Genomic DNA, 20,128 nt, shown 5'->3' with positions numbered 1-20,128 from the left:
ATTCCTATTTATTTGTTTTCCATTCATCTCCACTAAAATTAAAACTCAAAACCGTCTCGAAAGAATGGAAAACAAACATGCTGAACCAGTACTGCTGCCCACGTACAACTGACAGAAATCACTGGGGTTTTTTCCTCCTCTGCAGTGAGGTAAGACCTAATTCTTAAGGCTCTCTGGGCCTCTCACCTGAAAAATAGTGCAGGCACCTAAGGCACTAGCTGCAGTCTTGAGTTCTCCTTGCTTTCTGGGCACATCTGTAAGGAGCATCCTTCAGTCCTTGACGATAGTTTTTTACTCTGTACAGTGTCACAGTGACTCCAGATGCCCTGTGCTGGAGACCGTTCTGGATTAAACAGCATCTGTTCAGTTTAAGAAGACAGAGCTGATGGTCCAGATGGTCACACAGAGGCTACAGTCCCATATAACAGTTTGGACTGCACCCATGTTACAATGCACTGCACTGGCTGTGGAAAGAACTGCATGCTTTTAAAGAAAAACACATATAATCCAAGAATATTGGTGGGGTTTTTTCCCCCCTGGCTGCTATCAAGAGGTTCCTCAGGCCAAGCTTGCTTCTGCTGACTGGAGTTAGCTGTTCTACCCTAACATAAGCACCCAGCCTACCTAGTGCTTGCTTGACTTCTTACCTATGTCTTGGTTTGTTCTGAAGCCATCTTCATCTCAGAGCACATCACCTGATAAAAATTTTTGCTGCAAAAGCCCAGGCTTTTACAATGGCATGATTCTTTACGCATCCAAGTGTGAATAAGAACTGAAAAGCCAAAGGTTATGAAATGACGTTTAAAGTGATACAAATCACAAAATATCCTCTTTACAACTACACTATTTAAATCCTATTTGCAACAGCACAATCAGTAGACTCTAACTGTTGATGTACAGGAAGAGATTCTTAGTAAGATAAGTAAAATGCACTAAAATAAGGCTTTGTTCTTTTTCAGTGCTTTGTCTTACAATTCAAGTGTTTTCCTTCCTTGAAAACATACCCAAGAGAATGCATAGTGCAAGGTGAGTCTGGTTAAGTAAGAAACTCTTCTGCCTGTTACCTAAGAGGACTTCCTTCCACCAATAAATAGAGTTCCCAGTTCTGCATTTAGGGCATCATCAGGAATGACATCATCCTCCACAAACTCGTCTCCAAGCTTCTTCCACCATGGCCAGCGAGTGTATTTCAGCATAGTGTTGTGCGCTTGCCTTGCCTTGGTAGCTACAGGGATTGATCGACTCATAAAGACATCAAGATCTTTTTCTGTGGTCTCTGCTAACCCTGGAGCATCTGTTAAGAACAAGAAGAGTTTTCTGTATTTTGTTTCTTATGCTGTGGTTTTATGAGTATTTCAAACAAAAAAAGGAGCAGCACTACCCTCCCACTTCCCACTGTCCTAGGTCACTCCTTTACCCATGCTGGCATTATAATTTTTTTGGCTGCATGATAAACCTGATTGGAGAATTGATCCAAATTAAGGCTAATCTGAAAATAGATACATCATGGGGGAGGCAGAAGAAGAGGGGAAAGCAGGACTACTTCACTGAGGTGCAGTAGTGGCATCTGCCAAAATGACTTCCTGTGAAACTATGACCTAAGAGAAAGAGGAGCTCCTGGTCGCTACTGGATCAGCACTCCTGGTGCAGGGTGACATCAGTGTAGGGACATCAGTGTAGTGTTTCCACTGCTCTGGCACAGCAGCATTGTGTATTCCCTGCCTGGGGGACCCAGCACAGTGTAACAGTGTGTTGCTGATTTGCCTGTTCAGGGAGGGATGAGCTGCAGTGACACAGCACGTGACAGACTAAGTAATGGAATTCAGTATCTTGCTGAATTTTGTCTGGCTTGGGTGCTCTCTGGTGGCTGCAGTTTGCTATTCTCACCCTTTCACTCTGGGCTACTTGTCTGGAATTAAGATAGCACAATAGTGAATTCCATTTCACGTAAAGCCAGGACGGAGAAAATGAAAACATGACTTGGAATTCATAGCTCAAAGATTTCCTTCTTTATCTGGAAGAGGTGAGAGTGCTTCAATCAGCAGCTTACTTACAGAAACTGAACAAAGCAAAACAAATGTAGAGCAAGAGGTTGTGTGAGATCCCCTTTGTAGAAATTCCAATGCCTTTTACAGGGCCATTGCTTCTCTTGTGAACATATCAGAAAAAGACTTCTAGCAGAAGAATAAGCTGGTCTTTGAAAAGCAGGTGTGTAAACTTGACCTATAGCAACACCTGGATAATCTCTAACAAAGCCTGAATCTCAAGATAAGGTACATGGCAAAGGAAGAGAGAGATTTCAGTTTCAAATGAGGCTTTACCACTGTTCCCTCTAATTTTCTCTCTAAATCAGTTTAATTCAAATGGTAATGAAAACTATGACCAGAGCAGTCACATACTCATTAGCAGCTCCACGTCGGTGTTGACCTGAGCCAGTAATGTCTCTCTCCGCTGTGCTGCTCTCTGATCCAGTCTGCTCCTCAACAGGAACTGTGCCAGCTTTTCCTGGGCCTGCATATGTAATTCTTTACTCATTTCTTCTGACATTTGGGAAGCCTGGAGGAAAATAACAGTTTGTTACCATTATCAACTGCTTATTTTAAATCTTTTGGAGGCAGAATAATGTTTAAACAAGGAATTGCAAATGTTGTTCTTAATTGTTAACTTAATAATTTTGCTTCTTCTGCAGCTCTCTTCAAAACTATCCATCATTAAGTATATACATTTTCCAATTACAGTTTGCTTTGACCCTCTTTATTAGAGTAATGGTTAAAATCCCCACTATCCTAGTACCTTATTCTCAAACAAGCAGGGTTAATATATGCATACCTCACACGGACTATCTTGATCAGAATTTATAAAGCTGAATATATTTCATCCCTACAGTATTTTATGTTGCATCATTAATGCGAATTATGAAATGACTAAGAAACAGACCGGATGCAATTTGATGTAGTCATCCACTTTCTGCTGCAAAGCTAGTCTCTGCTCATCAGTCAGTCCCTTGGGATCCTTCCAAGGAGAGAGAGGTCTCCTCCTCCTTCTTTTTTCCAAGAATTTACAAGCCTTTGTAAGGAACATATGAGAATATGACAATCACAGACAGGAAGTTTGTCTTCTCGTTTTGTTTCTAATCAGTCAGTGAAAGAAAAATGCTTCAGTACTGCATCTGTTAAAGCATAAATTTATCTATGATGCTGAAAAGACAATACATAACAGTCAGCATGAATACTAAATAGTAAGAACACTCACAATAAATTACTGACTAGGCTGTATGTGGTGAAACTTCAACCTTAGGTTTCAAAGTGGCAGCTCTTACATTTGTTACAAGGCTGTAGTAGACTTTGTAACCTATGTGAAGTTTAACCCATCTAAGCAGCTTGTGCTCTACAGTATCATCCTCTGAATAATTTTTTAATAAATTATGGCTACATCAACAGTAAGAGAATAAACAGAGCTTTTTGAGGCACTGCAATAATCCACTCGGTCCTACCTAATGTTAGAACAAAATATATGTACTTACTGCTCTTTGAATGACGACAGCCGCTTTATACTCCTTCAGAGATTGTCTCTGTTGGTGAAAATTTCTTCTTGCTCTATACCCTCGCCAGAATCTCTGGATAGTTAATGCTGATTTCCCCTCCATTTCCTCCATATACTTATCTACCTGACCTGCAAATGTAACAAAAATACAGTTATAAGACTGTGCGTTGGGATGTCTTAACAATTTACATTTTTAATTCTCAAACTAGATAGTACAAAAAAAACCTTGGGTGCTATCAGTTAAAAACCCCTCTTCATCCAAGGTCCACTAGCTGTGGGCCACGTCTCAGGGACTTGTAGCTGCAGTGGAGCTTTGTAACACAAGAAAACTGGGTCCCCCTTTCTCCTGCACCATTTTGAAGGCTGCAGATCTTTATCAGTAGTTACTGAACCCTTGTAGAATTATCATGTTCTCTGTCAGATAATCGGGTCAGGGGAAGCAACAGCAAGACTATGGTGCAAACAGACATCCAAGATTAGGAAATATATTTGAGGAAACTGTTCTTAAAGAAACCCAGACAGTTTAATCTTCTGATATAGTTTAATATAAATCATACTGGCATGGATTATTTCCAGTAAGGCCAGCTGTCGTTCATGGAAGAGTCTCATGGCCCTCTGTCTCTGAAGTTGCATTTGCAGTTTTAGAGCCTCATCTTCCTTCTGTTTTTTTAAATGCTGCAACTCCTGTTCCCGTTTAGCTCTGCAATAGACAAATACATTAACAATTAGCTTAAGTTGTACATCTTAAAAGCACCTCTCTTTCTCTTTATGTTAATGGTCCAGCATCGAAGAAGGAGATCCACAAAATAATCTGCCATCCCAGCTGTTGGCTGCAGGACCACACCAAACAAAAAGAAATCACCTGCAAGCTAACAAATTACCTCACTATGTATAGGCATGAAAATTCTGATCCAGTCACTCAATCTGGTATCATATCAAAGGATATATTTTTACTTAGGATAAAGTTCTAAGGACCCTGAAGGGAATGATGCTCCATGTGGGACATTCACAGCTAGCATGAACTAGAACAACAACTTTGATTCCATCATCCAGGGAAGAGGTAAAGCAACATTAGCAATCTGCTCCAGTATGCATCTTTTCCAGTGCATCCATCAGCATGCATGGCACCTGCTTTCCATAATGCATACTATTATTTTTGTACCAACTGCAAGAGTAGATCAGAATGCTGGCTGTTAAGGCTCATTTCTTAAATTTGGAGGGATTTTTTTTTCTCCAGGAAATAGAGACTGACACATTTTCTCCACCAACTTTGTTAACAGAACACTAGGAAAGAATTTCCTTGCAAATTCTTCTCAATCTGTACTAGTTTTGTAATTTGATGTTAGGATGTTGCCCCACCGTGCTTGGCATTGGAAAAGCCCTAGCAGATATTTCACAGATGAGACAACTGAAAACTCTGTAACCGGCCCTGGAGTGTTTAAGCTAATAATAGCCTGTATATCGATTATATACACACTAACATACTAATAGAGTGACTAATATAATAATACTAAATATACTGATGTATCAATACTAGTAGTTACTAAGACCTCTTGGAGATGGTCTCAGTGAAGCATGAGGAGCTGTGGGCTAGGGCTCCCCCTCCCTTCAGTACTCCTTCTCCTCCCAATAGACCTGACCTCATTATCAGCTTAACACTTGAGACTTTAAGAGTTCACCCCACAATGAGGTAATGATGTCACTCCTTCTCCTATTGCAGCAAAATCACTTGCCAGCTCAGGACCCGAGTACCACCCCTGGGCTGACAGCTGTGTGTTCTGCTCCCCTCTAGCACTTTTCCAGGGACGATGAAAGGAGCACCTTAGGCACTAGGAAAGAGAACAAATGGACAGAGCACAGGCATAAGGGGTGCCAGAAAGGGGAAACAAAAGGCCATAGACTAGAAATAATGCCCAGCAATTTTGGTAATGCTGCATGTCACATACCTTTAGACTTACAGTACTATTAAGTTATTCGTGTGTTCCCATCACTAGCATAAATTAACTTGTAATTTTTCCACCAACCATACTTTCTCCTCAGTCTCTGTAACTGGGTAGGGAAAATGGGATGGAAGCTATTTTGTAAAAGAGATGCTCTGGATTTAAAGATCTGGCCTTAACTGATAAAACAGCCTCCACCATGATCTGAGAGACCATAATCCTTTTATGACAGTAATGCGGGTTTGAAGCATGCCCACACATCTACCTACAGAGACAGATCATGATATATGTGATTACATCAGAATGGTCTCAAGGAAACTAGAGCTTTTCAGCCCACATATTTCTGTGAATTAGAGCTGTAAATCTTTGCATTTTTAATCCAGACAGGCACATATTATACTTCTACACAGAATGATGTCACAGGATCAAACAGGACTTTTGATGACATTTTCTTCATAAAACTATAAATAAATTTCCCTAGAAATTTTTATCAGCTTCACTAGGTGGAGAACTACACAAATGTTTCATGAACTTCTCAGATGTGCATCTGTGAAACTACCAATAGTGTCTATCAGGTATTTAAAGGTTTCTTTGATACTGATTCTTTCCTGTGTAGTCTGCAAAACACATGTTCTTCTTCATTCTCTGTTCCTCCTAATGATAAGATGTATTTATTTGCACAAGACCACACTGTGACAGGGAAATGCCTCTGAACAGAAGCAAAACACACATAGAGTAAGATACAAGCTTCCTTCAGCAGTTCCTGGCACAGATCAGCTTCCCTCTGATCACCTTTTTATATATAGAAGATGGTGTGATTTTTGACATGATTAATACAAGTTATTGCCATTTTAACAGTTCTACAATTAGCTATGTAACACTGAACTAACTTCAAGAGATTACAGGCTTTACTGTTCACCGAGGAGACATTTCTGAAACTACAGAGTTTCAGAAGTTTAAAACTTGCAGAGTTAAGATCTTCCAGTGCAGCTGCAGGTGAGCCAAGTTCGGAGTTTCAACCTCAGCAGTATTTAACCATGCTTGTTCTAAAATAAGTCTTTGAATACAACCAAACCCTGACTGTTAAAAATTTAAAAGTTCTCTTGAAAGTTTTTCTAAAGTCATGCTTACAGTATTCCAAACACTACCTTTCAGCATAACACTAACTACAGTTTTGACCTAGACAGAAGAAAACTCACAACACTGGAGCTGTACAGTTACTATATTGTACTCAGTACCTTGGGACTGAGCCATGAACACACGACTGTAAGGATATTAATGTATTTTCATTCTTCTCACTACTAAACAAACACATTCAAAAGTCCATTTAAATGACTCAAGAACTACTTAAGGGGCACGCAGTAATGCTTACAATACTGAAATTAAGACACAAGAAAGTCAAGTAGCTTGTTGATTGCTGATAACCTCGCCACCCTTTCCCTTCTGCTTTACCATGTTACGTCTTAGCCCATCACCCAAGTTTTCTAGGCTGTGATTTTGGCTTGCAAGGTGTCTGATACTGGCTCAGAGTGTATGGTGGAGTAAAAAGGAGCAACAAGGATGTCATTCTTGGCGTTTCAGCACAAAAGCTGGAGTGGCTAGTGGCCCTCAATAGACACACTGCTTCCCCCTGCAAATCTTCTAGAATTTAAAGATTACACCCTAGATAGTCCAGTATCTTCTTAATGCCAGTCTAGACAACAAATCATAACTGTCTGCTTTCTAACACCCTGATCATAATCCAGTGTGATTTGACTAACTGATTTCTAAGATCTAGTGTTGGCACAGTAGTGCTCAACATGTGCAAAAAAAGGTTGAAGAAACCAGCTGTAGAGTCTGAACTTGATTTAGATCCCTTAACCCATGTTAAAGTCACACTAAATTTCTCAAGAGTTAGCCTAACGTGCTAACATTACTGCTGAAATTCTACTTCGAGACAAGCATTATTTACATAGCTTCATTCTTCTGTGGTGCTCCAAGTCAGAGGATACTATTTCTAGGTCACTGAAGTGACTCCACTTCTGAGAGTCAAAGATTTCAAATATTAATGAAGAACAAGGTCTTGCAAGCACGATGGTCCTTCATTTGTAGCACTCTGGCATGGCAGATTGGAAACTCCAGGACAGCTCCACATGCAATTTACAGTGCAATTCTCTGTCAAGTTAACTGTGAACCAGTTAACTGTTCTACCACCAGTACATCATCTTCTAGTGCTATTTAGTGCAATCCCATGCTACAGTGTGCCACACTCTTAGTTTTTCATATGCCATAAATTTTTACACTGAAAACATATAAAAGCATCACAGAATTAAGTTTTTTCATGGAGAAGTTTGGCAGCTGGGAGAGGGACAGTTGGAGCTTTTGGCACCAAAACCAGCAGTTTGGTACTACTGGAAAAGCACATTGTTTGGATGTTTCTGCTCAAAGAATCTGTAGTGAAACAGCTCATATTGGCATTACATTACCTTTATGTTTCAGAAATAACAGCTGACTAAAAAAAAAAAAGCATCTTCAAGATGAAGGAACTCTTGGTCAGTCCCAACTTATGCCCTGGGACATGGGAACAAATCCTCAGGGAAGCTATTTCCAGGAAGGACAGAAAGTCAATGGGAATAGCTAGCATAGATTTATCACAGGCAAATCATATTTGACCAGCCTGATTGCCCTCTGTGACAAGATGACTGGCTCTGCGGACAAGGGGAGAGCAGTTGATGTCATTTTCCTTGACTTCTTCAAGGCTGTCATCACAGTCTCCTATGCAGGGCAGGGCTGACACTCAGAGGAACCTCCACAAACATAGAAAATGGGTCAAGAGAAACCACATGAAGTTCAAATGGGAAGTTCTACACAGGGTACAAAATAACCTCATGAACAGGTTGGGCACTGACTACCTGGACAGCAGCTCCAATAAAAAGCACCTGGGGTTCCTGGTGGGTGACAAGTTGAACATGAGCCAGTAGCGTGGCCCTGCAGTAACAAAGGCTAGCTGCGTAGTGTGACGCACTAGCAAAAGCGGAGGTAGAGGTCAAGAAGATTATTATTTCACTTTACTTGGCACTCTTGAGGACACATCTGGAATACTGGCCACACTCTACTGGGCCCCCCTGTAGAAGACAGATATTGACAAACTGAAGGGATAGAGACTGCTCAGACAGGGACAACTAGAGCCGTGGAATGTATGATATACAAAGACAGGCAAAGAGATGGGTTTGTTTAGGATAAAGGAAGAGAAATCCAATTTCTGTCTTCCACTACCTAAAGGAAGGGAAGACAGAGACAGACTCTTAGAGATGCACAGAAAAAGGACAAGAGGCAGTGGTAAAGAGCAACAAGGAAATTCCCACTGGCTGCAATGGAAGAATTCTTTATATGGCAAGTTGTGCTGCACCAGGACAGGGACCAAGTGAAGTGGTAGGATCTCCATCCTTTGAGACCTCCAGAACTGAACACAGCCTTGAGCAGCCAGATTGCATTTTGAGGCTGTCCCTGGATTGGATTAGATGACCTAAATTTTTCCTGTGACTCTGTGATCTGATAAAAAACAAACCAAACGGTCTTACTACATTCTTCTCTTTAGTGCTTTTTACAAAGCCATACTGTTTACCTGAAGCTTCTCTGTAAAGTGGTCACTGCTTGGGGTAGTTTTTTCAGCCTTCTTCTTGTCTGAAATCCTCTCCACACAGCCTGGATTATACAAGCTGCTTGATGCTGCCTCTGAAATTAATAAAGCAGTTGGTGGAATATTTTCTCTACATATAAAACCACTTTATTACTGCTTGCATATTTGGAACAATCTCAACATTTGGCCAAAAATATCAGTTTTCAAATGCATCAAAACTGAGTACTTGTAACAGCTTGGGGAATTTAAGGTCCTGCAAGACAGTTATTATGATGACACCTGTACTTGCTCCAAAGGCAGCTAATCTGATCATCTGGATTGATGGTCTTTGTGGTAAACAAATGAATCTACAGCAGAAATCTAAAATGTATATTAGCTGCATTAACCAATGTTAGAAATTTGTATTTAAAATACCTGAAGCACTTGATATTTCAAATGGTGATTCAATCAAAATACCTACACTAGAGAGGGCAGAAAGACAAATTTGGAGAATTGGCAGCAGGGAAAGTGTTTCATTTGCAGTATGATCAGAAGTCACTGAAATGCAACAAACATTAAAAAAAAAAAAATCCATTCTATTCTTAAATTGAAATTTAAAAAAACCTACAAAAACCACACAAAACACCCTGCTCTGTTGAAGATGAAAGCAGGTCTCAAAAAGCATAACTCTGATTTCCTTTAAAGTATTGTCTCTAAGAAACCTGCATGCAAAATTTTGTTCATAAAACACACATAGTCTCTTTTATTGGGAACACAGTCCAGAAGGTTACTGAACATTTTCTCTATATGACTTAATTCTATGTGAATGCTGCCTAGAATTCAGTGATTTAAGTTTGTAACGCAGGTGTGAGAAAAGCAGATACCATTATTTTTGTTTTATAGTTAGCAAAACTAGATTAATTTCCCCCCCCCTAAGGTTGTATAGAAATCTATGGTGAATCTGCAACAGAAGGTCAATCTCTAGAGTCACAGCCTCATATCTTAATCCCTGGACAAATTCTTGATGTCTTCAAAAATGAGGGAGGAAAAAAATTAATAAATAGGAAATTTAAAAATCCATTAATATAATGAAAAAATAACACAGGCTTTGAAAAGCATCACCAAAGTGATAGAGTAAATCCATTCTAAACATATATAAATCACATGTAACTAGGATTTCACATACAAAAGTCTCATTAAACTTCAGTACCTGCATTTCTCCTTTTCCATTCGTTTGTTCCAAGTACAGCAGGTCCAAGAGTTGACTGAGATCCCTGTCAAATCCTTTGCCAGTCCACTGTTTACTTAAAAGCCCTTTTAATCCTAAGAGGGAGAGAAGAAGCATGCGATACTGCTAAGGTGAATTATTTCTTTTCAGGATTTCAAACTAACAGTTTTCAAGTCAAAAAATCAGTTGATTCTATGTGCAAAGGAATACTAGAGCTGAACACCATCAGTCATCTTTGAGTTTCAATGCAGAACATTATCAATGAATATCTGGTGCTTCAACCATCACAAAGAAGTATTATACAGTGACTGTAATTTTGTATGTCCAAGTCACTATCTATTGGGTCTACATAAATGGCAGTTAAATTATCAATGTACTTTCAGTGTCTTATCAGCAAGTCATTACAAGGTACTAAAAGGATATAAAACACCATGCAAGTGCTAGGTTTTATTAGCACTGTTTTCATATTTTTAATAATAAATTGTATTTATTTATAACTGGAATTCTTTGATGTCTTATCTGTCTAGTACAGCCTAACTGTGAGTACGCGTGCATCCGATTCCTGAGACAAAACAGCTTTTTAGATTCACAGTAGCTAAAAAGCACACTCGTGCTCCCCCCACAACACACACACACTGCCTGTGCTGCGCACAGGACACAAGGAGACAGGAACACAGGTTTTTTAGCTTTGTATCAGACAACCCCCAGATCTTGAGAGTTCTGCATGGAGTTGGAAGGAAAATGAAGGAGGGCAGGAAGTAGACACATGTTTAGATAGCTTCCCGAAGAACTGTGGATGCAAGTAACTTTTACATTCTTTGTGATGATTTTGCAAACCATTGTCCATAAGCATATTCATACACTGGGCAACTCCAACATTCATCTATACTTACAGGATCCGGATATGGAGCACAAAGTCCTTCAGACAGAAATGGCACCTCTGTTCTATCACACATGCACCATTTTAGAAAGATGATGATGGTTAAACACTTCAGGAGAGACAGGTGAGACTGCAAATGAAGTCAGTGGGTGCCCCAAGGCTGCCTGAGCTGTGCTAAAGCACGCAGCCTGGCCACACAAGGCAGTTCCCTCGCAGTAGTCCTGTGCGTCTGATGCAACCATTTGCCAGTTTCTGTACAGACAACACAGCTATATGCACATTTCAGCTACTGACAGGGAGTACCTCAAGTGTGCCTCTCAGATGTGTCAACCCATGTGTAAACTCTGTGCAATCTTTGAGATTCGAGGTTCAGGTGATGTCCTCACCTCCGACAGGCTGCCTTTACTAACAGAAAGCTTATGCTGAAGTACCTTGTACTGGCAACAGCTCTGAGCCACTGTGAAGCCAAGTTACTTCAATGAGATGGCCAGATGGTATAAATGCTGTAATGGTTTCTTTGTTGCTGCTGTTCCTCAAACTACCTAAAAGATTCCAAAGCCTGAGTGAAAACTAACATAAGAATGTTAAAAAAAAAAAAAAAAAAAAAAGGGCAGAAAGTGGTATTTTTTTTCTTAGTGGAAACAGGAAACTTGTACAGAAGAGAGATGAAGAGTCTCTAAATGACTGTAGCATATTGTGATTCCAGAGCAAAATAAAGCGTAGTCCTTTGATGGAGACTTGCACTTCTTCAGACAAGCCAGCATCCTACAGCTGGGATGATCAGCACTTCACAAGAATCTACAACATGGTACCAGCCTGAGGCACTTCATACTTAATTTCATACCAAAAGGAAGCCCTCCTCCCAATTCTGTGGGCAAAAGGGTGGCAAAGCTGCCCATCTGGTCCAGAAATTTATCTGGCTGATATTGCCTCAAAGGTAGTCAGCACAACCATAAAAAAAGGGAATCGGACCCTTTTGCCTAGCATACCCACTTCTTACTGTCCTTGTCCCCAAAGGACTGAGGCTGCTCACAAGTCATTTTGCCCATCAATAACATAGAATATAAAAGACCTGGAAAACATCAAAGCTTCTCTCAGTCTCCGTGGGCATGAGAGATGACAAAGGGGTTCCCTGGAGCTCCCTGCTAGGCTAGAGACAGAAGCATTAAACGGGACACCTCAATAAATACTGAATAACATATAGCAAATTATATGCATACTCAGCCTCCTCATCTAAAGGCATCGAAACAAAATGATAAACTAATTTCATAAATCTTTGGAAAGAGTTCATTCCAGTCACTTAGATATCACAAGACAGTCAGCTCCTCAGTAACAGAACAGCACCTATCAGATAAGCAGACCTGTAACAGCCAGGGTCAGAATTGGCTTTAAATAAAACTTTTATACTTCTGGACTAGTGAGCCTTAGCACACTGGCAGATGTCTGACACACGGCTCTTACCATGGCAGTACAGGCACACTGCTACTAGGATCACTCAATAGCCAACCTGCACAGGAAAAAAGATGCAGAACATCACATAGAAAGAAGTAAAACCCATGAGGCTGGAAGTGACAAACTGCAGCTTTAAAAGACAAGTTGCCACATGCAAAGTCCTCAATACACAGAAGAAATAAAACTAGAATACAGAAAGAGGCGTGGCACCTTAAACTACAACGAAAATGAACAGAAGAAAAAAAAATCCAACACAGTACTCCATTTCCATTATTGGATAGTTATTGAACAGAGATGGGAAGCCTCCATCTTTGTATTTTTACAGTGAATGTAAGAGGAGGCCAAGAGATTGGTCCCATGCATGTTTACAAACCTTTGTAGCGAACTGTGAGTAACTTCACAAGCTGCTTGCAAAATTTTGCCACCAATAATAGCAGTTTTGTAGCAGCATTCCCTATGACAGGATTGGTAGTAGATGAAAGCTTATAAACAAGTTCATCCAAAACAGAGTGAAGGGTCTCTTCATCAACCTGAAGCAAGACAGAACTTTAAAAAAAAGGTGGTGGGGGGGATAGGGATGGAAGACACAGACAGAATTGAAGTATTAATTACAAACTACGAGCTTTTTAACAGTGACTTATTTTTACATATGTCAGTCATTCAGCAAGCCAACACACCCAGCTACCTGGACCAGCAATGTGATCCAGGCAGAACTGCTGTTTCAATCAACTGATTCCCATTCCCTCAATCTAACAAGATAAAGAAAATAGCTATTTTTTCTATTTCTACAACAAAGACTAGGGAAAAAAACCACCCAAACCACAACAATTCTTGTATATGAAAAAAGTTCTATTTTACCAAGTAGTAATGAACTGAGTTTTAAATTTAAAATTCAGAAAAAATCAGTGATATGAAAACAACTAACCTATTGACCCTCAGAACATTGTGCAAAACAGACATAATTATAATTGCTGTTTCAACATCATCTGTTATTAACAACTGCAGGAAGTGATCGTTTTGCAGGACTGCAAAAAAACAAAACCAAAAAAAAAATCACACAATCAGAACCAGACTTGAAAATTCCATAAAACAAATAAACTTCATTATGGAACATAAGCCATAGCAAGTAAAACCAGATCCTGTTTCTGGAACAAACTCCCTCTTTTACAATTTTTACACTGACACTTACTGGAATAAGTAAACTACTTCAACATCCAAAAAACATCTTGAGCCCTGTTTTTTCTGCCTTTGGATATCCCTCAGGCACTGGTGTTGCAATGGAATAAAAGCTTTAAAACCTTTTATGTTACACTAGTACCAGTTTCTTATTACAACAGTGGAATTATCACTGGGGCAACGATATTCGAAAAACATAAGAACTTCAACACTGACAGTTTATTACACCACGTTTATTTAATGGAAGTCCACTGATGTCATTAAAGCACCATCTTTTTTATTCCAGTGTATCACATATTTAGTGTCTACGTATTTAGTCTGTCTACATATTTAGTAATTTTTCTGGCCGTGTGTGTTTTTAATTACACATCTTTAGTTACACATCTTATGATCCTTAGGTTTTTGTTCTAGAAACAAATATTAGATAAAAACAATATTAGAAACAAAACCAAATTCTGCTTTTTAAAATCAGTGTGATTAACATGGGTTTAATTGAAAGCTTATTTTGGTCAGAAGTGTATAGTGAAGTTTGTTAGATATTTGTAAAATTTTCTGGCATTGCAACAACTTCAGAAATCTGTTTTCAAGTCTATCCACGTCAAATTTCTGCATGTGTTAATCACACACAGGTAAAAAGATCAACTCTATCTTATCAGAAAAAAACAAACTGATTTTTTTAAAGTCTAGAATTACAAAATGAAATTACAGGAAAACACTTTTAATGTTTGTCTCTCCAAGACTGGAAGGGGAATTCTTTAGTATTTCCCTTTAGTGGATCTTCTCCATTTTAGATATTGCTGTTTCTGTTTAGTGGACTACTCCATTTTAGAGATTGATTTAACATCTACTCCAATTTAGAAAACTAGGTGGAGATGCGCTTAAGAGTGATTCTTGATACCTGTAGTTGCCATAAATAAATTCTCAGGGGTTTTATGCATTCACTTTTCACTTACCACACACTGCTAGTTGAATATGCCCACCGAACAGCCAGCAGATGGCATCAGTTACTGTTTGGAACCAGCGTAAAAAATCTTGTTTTTCTCCATCCTAAACAAAAAAGAAGTAGGTAAAAGCATGTGTACGTATCTTCACTGAGGACTTCAGCCTGATGCAGTAGGAAGGTTTGCATGCTTCTGGGATTTGGAGACCAAAATTCCATTAAATTCCTGGATGAGGTTGGTGAAACTGTAGGAACCAGTAAGAAAAATAACTTGCGAGCCCTTAAAGGCCAGAGATCAATCAACAAACTCTAAACATACTAAAAAAAGCATCCACTCCTGGAAAAAAATCGTAACAGGGAGAAAGAAGTCTTGTTTACTCCGTAAAAATACTTGATAGCATAGAAGAGCTAAGAAGACAAATAATAGCTCAGTACAAATGCATCATAGATTTAATCCACAAAGTAGGAAATATATTATTTAAGATTAAAGCACAGGAAAAAAGGTTACAAAGTGGCCAAGGACACAGTTCAAATGTTAAAGGTTCCTAAAAACTGGCATGGTGAGGCTTCAGAAGCACCTCTAGTTGGAAGTCTGGGAGCAAACACCAAGCCACTATTAAGCTGAAGTTTGATGAGTTTGCCAAATAGACTATGTTATGCGCTTGCCTGTGATAACACAGGACTGCAAAAAATGACCAGGAAGAACCCAGGTTTTAACATGTGAATGCACATACAGATGCATGGACTAAAGTCTGTATTCCAGGTGTTTAGCCACAGGAAATCTAAAATCTTGGTGTGTGGGACAGCAAAGGGGCTTTTGATAGTACTACATTGCTGACAAATGTTGTTATAAAGAACTTAGCCTGATACCTCCCACATTAATTGAGCCTCCACAAATGAAACTCTGGAAAGCCTACTCCTAGATATGTGCTGTAAGTCCCAGCCGTCAGTCATGGTGTAACTTGGTATTTGGTTCTTACTGACAATGACACAAAAATCACAGTAATAGGTTAAGCTGGAATATTACCTGTTTTGTGTTTTGGCAACATGTCAGTTTCTGAAAGCTATTTCAGTACTTCCCTTGACTTCAAAGACTTGTACAAAGAGCAAATGAGCACAGAATAAACTACAAATCTCCACTGGTAGAATGGGATTTCCAAAGTTCCACTGAGCAAGCACCAAATCTAGGTGCCCAGTCACCTCTGAGACCACAAGGTTTAAAAGCCAAAGCACTAATTATAATGTAGACTGCATTTGCATTCAAAAGAAATCTTTGCCCACAAGCATGACTCAAGTAGCATGTAGGCTGAGACATAATAAGAAAGTGTGGGGGAAATTACATATTGCGGATAGGACTCGAGTCTCCTGGGATGTCATTCAGGAAGCTTCCTCCTTAAGCACTAAATGCACTTCTAAAGTATTGAACTAACAGAAAATACGTTACGCTACTGATACTTTCTGAGAATTGATTGCGTTTGTGGTGTCCATCACAATACTCTGTAGGAAAACTTTGACTAAACACAAGGCAACAGTGAGACAAGAAATGAGATACCACAGGGGAGTTAAAAGAAAGTATCAGAATCCATGAGGTTGGTTACTTAAATTATTCATGGGTTTCGTTTGTTATTGTTTTTTGGGGGTTTTTTCCTTCTGATACTGGAACTCTGAATTCTTCAAAAGCATGAGGGAACCTAGCTGGGAAAAACCCTTCTTCTCTGAAAAGAGGGAGAGAAATACGAGACAGTGCTCAAATCTACAAATTCACAAAGTCTGCCTTTGGGGTTCCCAACGTGCAGGTTCAGAAGCAGTGAGCATTTTCGGAATTTTTTGCCAATTTTGCGGCAGAAATTATATGGCAAAAGAAACGTCAGCAAATCTGATTTAAAATCTTAAGACTTGTGAAAGCTTTTTTTGTACAGCTGAATAAAGCAGTGGGAGCTGAGCTGTTAACAAAAACTAAACTAATTATATGCAAAGTTAAAAAGACACTACTGTGACTGGGATGCTGCCTTTTGTAAGGCATTTTTTACTAATCATAGTGCTTTAATTCTTCTATCCTACTTACAATTGCATTCCTTCTTCCTACCTTTAAGACTTGCAAAAAGTAGTATCCAAACTCTCCAAACAAACCTATGGTAACAAGCTACCTTTGCACGTGCAATGGACCGAATGCTCCACAATGACAGATTCAAAGTTCCAAGGTGTAAGAAAAACCTACTGTAATTTCTGGAAAATAAATTTCCATAATACAGTGTCCCTAGAATAATATTCTACTTATACAATACATAACCTTGGGATGTTTACAGGGGTTCTCTGCTCTTTAAACTACAAAATTTAAATACCTTGATAGCTCGGATAAATCGTGCTTGCAAGCGTCTTCCCAAAAACAGCAGATTGTCTATAGCTGAAGGAAGGAATTTCTTGTAAAATTCCTCAGGATCTTCTTTCACCTCTAGTCCTACACAACAATAACTGAAGTGGGGAGAAAAAAAAAAAAAAAAAGGGAAAAAAATCAACCTGAATAGTCAAGGGCCTGTTTGAACAGCTTTGAATGAATGTCACGTCATCAGAGAAGAAATGCTTCACTGGCATGGGACAATTCAACACTGAACAACAGTTAACTGCTGTGACTGGCTCCAAGGTAGCTGCCTCAAAAGGAAGAGGAATCACTGGCAGGCTGGAGACAGCAAGTATATTACTGATTATTACAGCATGTCTCAGTTTGAAACATATCCAAGGCACCTTCTCCTTTAGCTTCACAGGATCTGTTCAGGCTTGTTCCACACACTAGGGAAGGGCTCTGATGGTCATAAAGAAAAAGGCAAAATTGAAAGGTACACAAAAGCTTGATAAAGGAAGCCTGATGATGAAGTGGGTGCAGATCAGGCAACAAAAATATGTATTAAAAACAATTAGTTACCACAAAACCTTCAGCAAGTTTGTCTACAACTTTCCTTTGAGGAATACATGTAGGCTAGAAATCAGTTCTTCAGATCTCAGTTTTCTTATTTTACTCACCACAAACATGTCGGTCATTTCTGGAAGACTTCTTACAAGAAACTGCACATTTTACAACTGGGAAGTTTTTCAATTCTGTATTCCGCACTGATACTTGTGCAACATAAGAGTCTCCCTAACTTTTTATGAATTTTGCTTTCTGACATCTTATCTAGGCTTGTTAGCTTTTTGTGAATGCATACATGTAAAGCTTTGCTTACCAAAGCCCCTGGAAAGCAAATTCTAGGCATGAAGCTGAGATTCATCTAGTTACAAAAGGACATTTTTATAGCTAAAATAAATTTCAGTTTTCTCTGCAAACTGAAATAGCTTACAGGGGATGATTTAAGTCATACAACTCTGGTGATAAATCTTGTACCTCTTAGTAATATTCCTGGCATTAAAAATTCATACTACAGATACAGCATAAATAAGGGATGGTTGCCCAACTGCTTCATGCCTTAGAATTTTGCTCCCTAATTAAGCCAAAATCAAGTACAACTTGGGGAAAATTTAAAACTTATTATTTTTCCTTACATCAAAAATTGAGATTGGATCACAAAAATTGAGATTTGAGTTTAGTGTTTAATTCATAGCTAGTAAATAATATGATTTAATAATGCCATTCTCACAATATCACTATATCAAGCTATCTAGTCTGTATGAACTGTGTCCTCTATCATGTTTAAAATGTAAATAGATGTTTAAAATAGGTACCTTAAATAGATATTTAGAGTCAAGCCAAGCTGCGAGTCAATCAGGCTGAAGATTTTTGCATGACAAAATCTAAGTAAACAAACTTTTTAAAATAACTGCAATTCAAAATTAGCAATTACTGGGTAAGAACTGTGACACTGATGAGTACTGTTCACAAAAAAAGGTAAAGCCAACACAAAAACTGTTCCCACCGAGCAGTTTACCCAGCTCAATGAAACACAATGCGAATGAATTAAACAGAACCAATTAGGCTATGCCTGACCCTTCTGCTCTTGACTGCTCCCTGCACTTTAACCCTGGCCTTTCCTGAACAACAAGCCTTGTTATGGATGGGAGCCAATGTATTACAGCTTGGGAAAAAAAAAAAAAGAGCAAGATGAAAGGCCAGAAAGAAAACTTCTCAGCAGTTTTTTTTACCTGAGTATCTCTGCTAGCTGGGCAGCAGTAGCCCAGCCTCCATGCAGTCGAGAGTGGTCTTGTCTAAGGACCAGCATGCAGTACTGAGTAAGATCGTAACTGTATATATCTTGCTTAATTTTTTTTGATTCTTCACACCCCAAGGAAGCACTATTTAAAATTCCTGTGGGAAGAAAGCAGGAGAGAAAAAAAGAGGAGCATAAGATTCTGATGTGCAAGATTTTTTTTTCTTTTTCCAAAACCTAAGAGGAGTATGTGTACACAGGGCAACCCAGGATTAAGGTAATTCTAAAAGTGCTAACAATGGCATAAAATATTTTGTCAGCATTTTTCAGTCCTACAGCTGCAATCCATTTGTTAGATTATATGACAATTGGGAAGGATAGCTAAATTTAAGTTTCCATCTTCTCATTACACATTTAGTAGTAAAACATACATTACCTGGGATATAGCCCATTTGTATAAATTTCCTAGGCCAGATAAAACCACAACCACTGTGAAACATATAGCTTCCTTATAATTACATCCCAATTTAGAACAGGACATAACTTGTTCCTACCGTTTCTACAAGCAGTGGCTATGTGGCAAAAGGAAAGACAGGGGGAGTCTCACAGGAGCTCGCGCTTGCGTCTGTGTGAAGATTTAAAAATTGAACACTGATGACCATGCTGGCTCTCTACCCAAAAGCACTGGGAGAAATGGTTTGCCCAAGTGCAAGATCCTTGCCCACGTCAGCATGGGTCTTAGAAACACGGTGACAGCTGAGAAGGAGAAAAGACTTCCCCCCCATTTGCTCCCCAGCTCCTCCTCCTTATTGTTGCCAAGCCGAATGCCACTCAATACCACTCGCAGGAACAGCCATATTATCAACTTTACAGCGTTTCCAGCCCTGCCAGAAATACTCAGAAAAACCTTCTGTATTTAAGGAGGCAGAAGGAAGAAGGACTGCCCATATTGCACTGCCTCATCCTTTTATTTTAGAAACGGCATTAATTACCCTTTAACTTCAGAAGTAGCAGGGGGATGTCCTGTTCTCTGCTCTCAGTGACCTGAGCAGCTAAGGCCAGTACCCGGGGGTCCGCAGCTGCCAGCCCTGCGCTGGGTGCGTTGGCCATAGGAAGCAGAGAGGCCTACAATACCATCGATCCGAGCCTCCTTCCCCTTTTAACTGTTTCGGTGCAGGCGTGGGGTCCTTAAGCCACTACTTCCATCCAACCTCCCGCTCCTGTGCCATCAGGTG

The 20,128-nt window shown here is 39.4% G+C and overlaps 1 protein-coding gene across 1 annotated transcript; it reads right to left on the bottom strand.

Annotated features, from left to right (window-relative positions):
• Positions 1 to 1,064: 1,064 nt before the first annotated feature.
• On the bottom strand, positions 1,065 to 20,003 carry IQCB1 (IQ motif containing B1; the record flags this gene model as incomplete). The annotated part of the gene is made up of 13 exons (XM_082001399.1): positions 1,065 to 1,294; positions 2,400 to 2,556; positions 2,938 to 3,066; positions 3,524 to 3,672; positions 4,101 to 4,243; positions 9,088 to 9,197; positions 10,292 to 10,404; positions 13,015 to 13,187; positions 13,567 to 13,666; positions 14,771 to 14,864; positions 17,100 to 17,229; positions 18,889 to 19,051; positions 19,886 to 20,003. The coding sequence occupies 13 exons, from the start codon at positions 20,001 to 20,003 to the stop codon at positions 1,065 to 1,067; spliced, it is 1,809 nt and encodes a 602-aa protein (XP_081857525.1).
• Positions 20,004 to 20,128: the final 125 nt, after the last annotated feature.

Source organism: Phaethon aethereus, assembly GCF_964289735.1.
Source record: "Phaethon aethereus genome assembly, chromosome: 6".
Taxonomy (NCBI): domain Eukaryota; kingdom Metazoa; phylum Chordata; class Aves; order Phaethontiformes; family Phaethontidae; genus Phaethon; species Phaethon aethereus.
The sequence above is the reverse complement of the archived record's forward strand: the minus strand, read 5'-3'. Positions and strand labels throughout refer to the sequence as shown.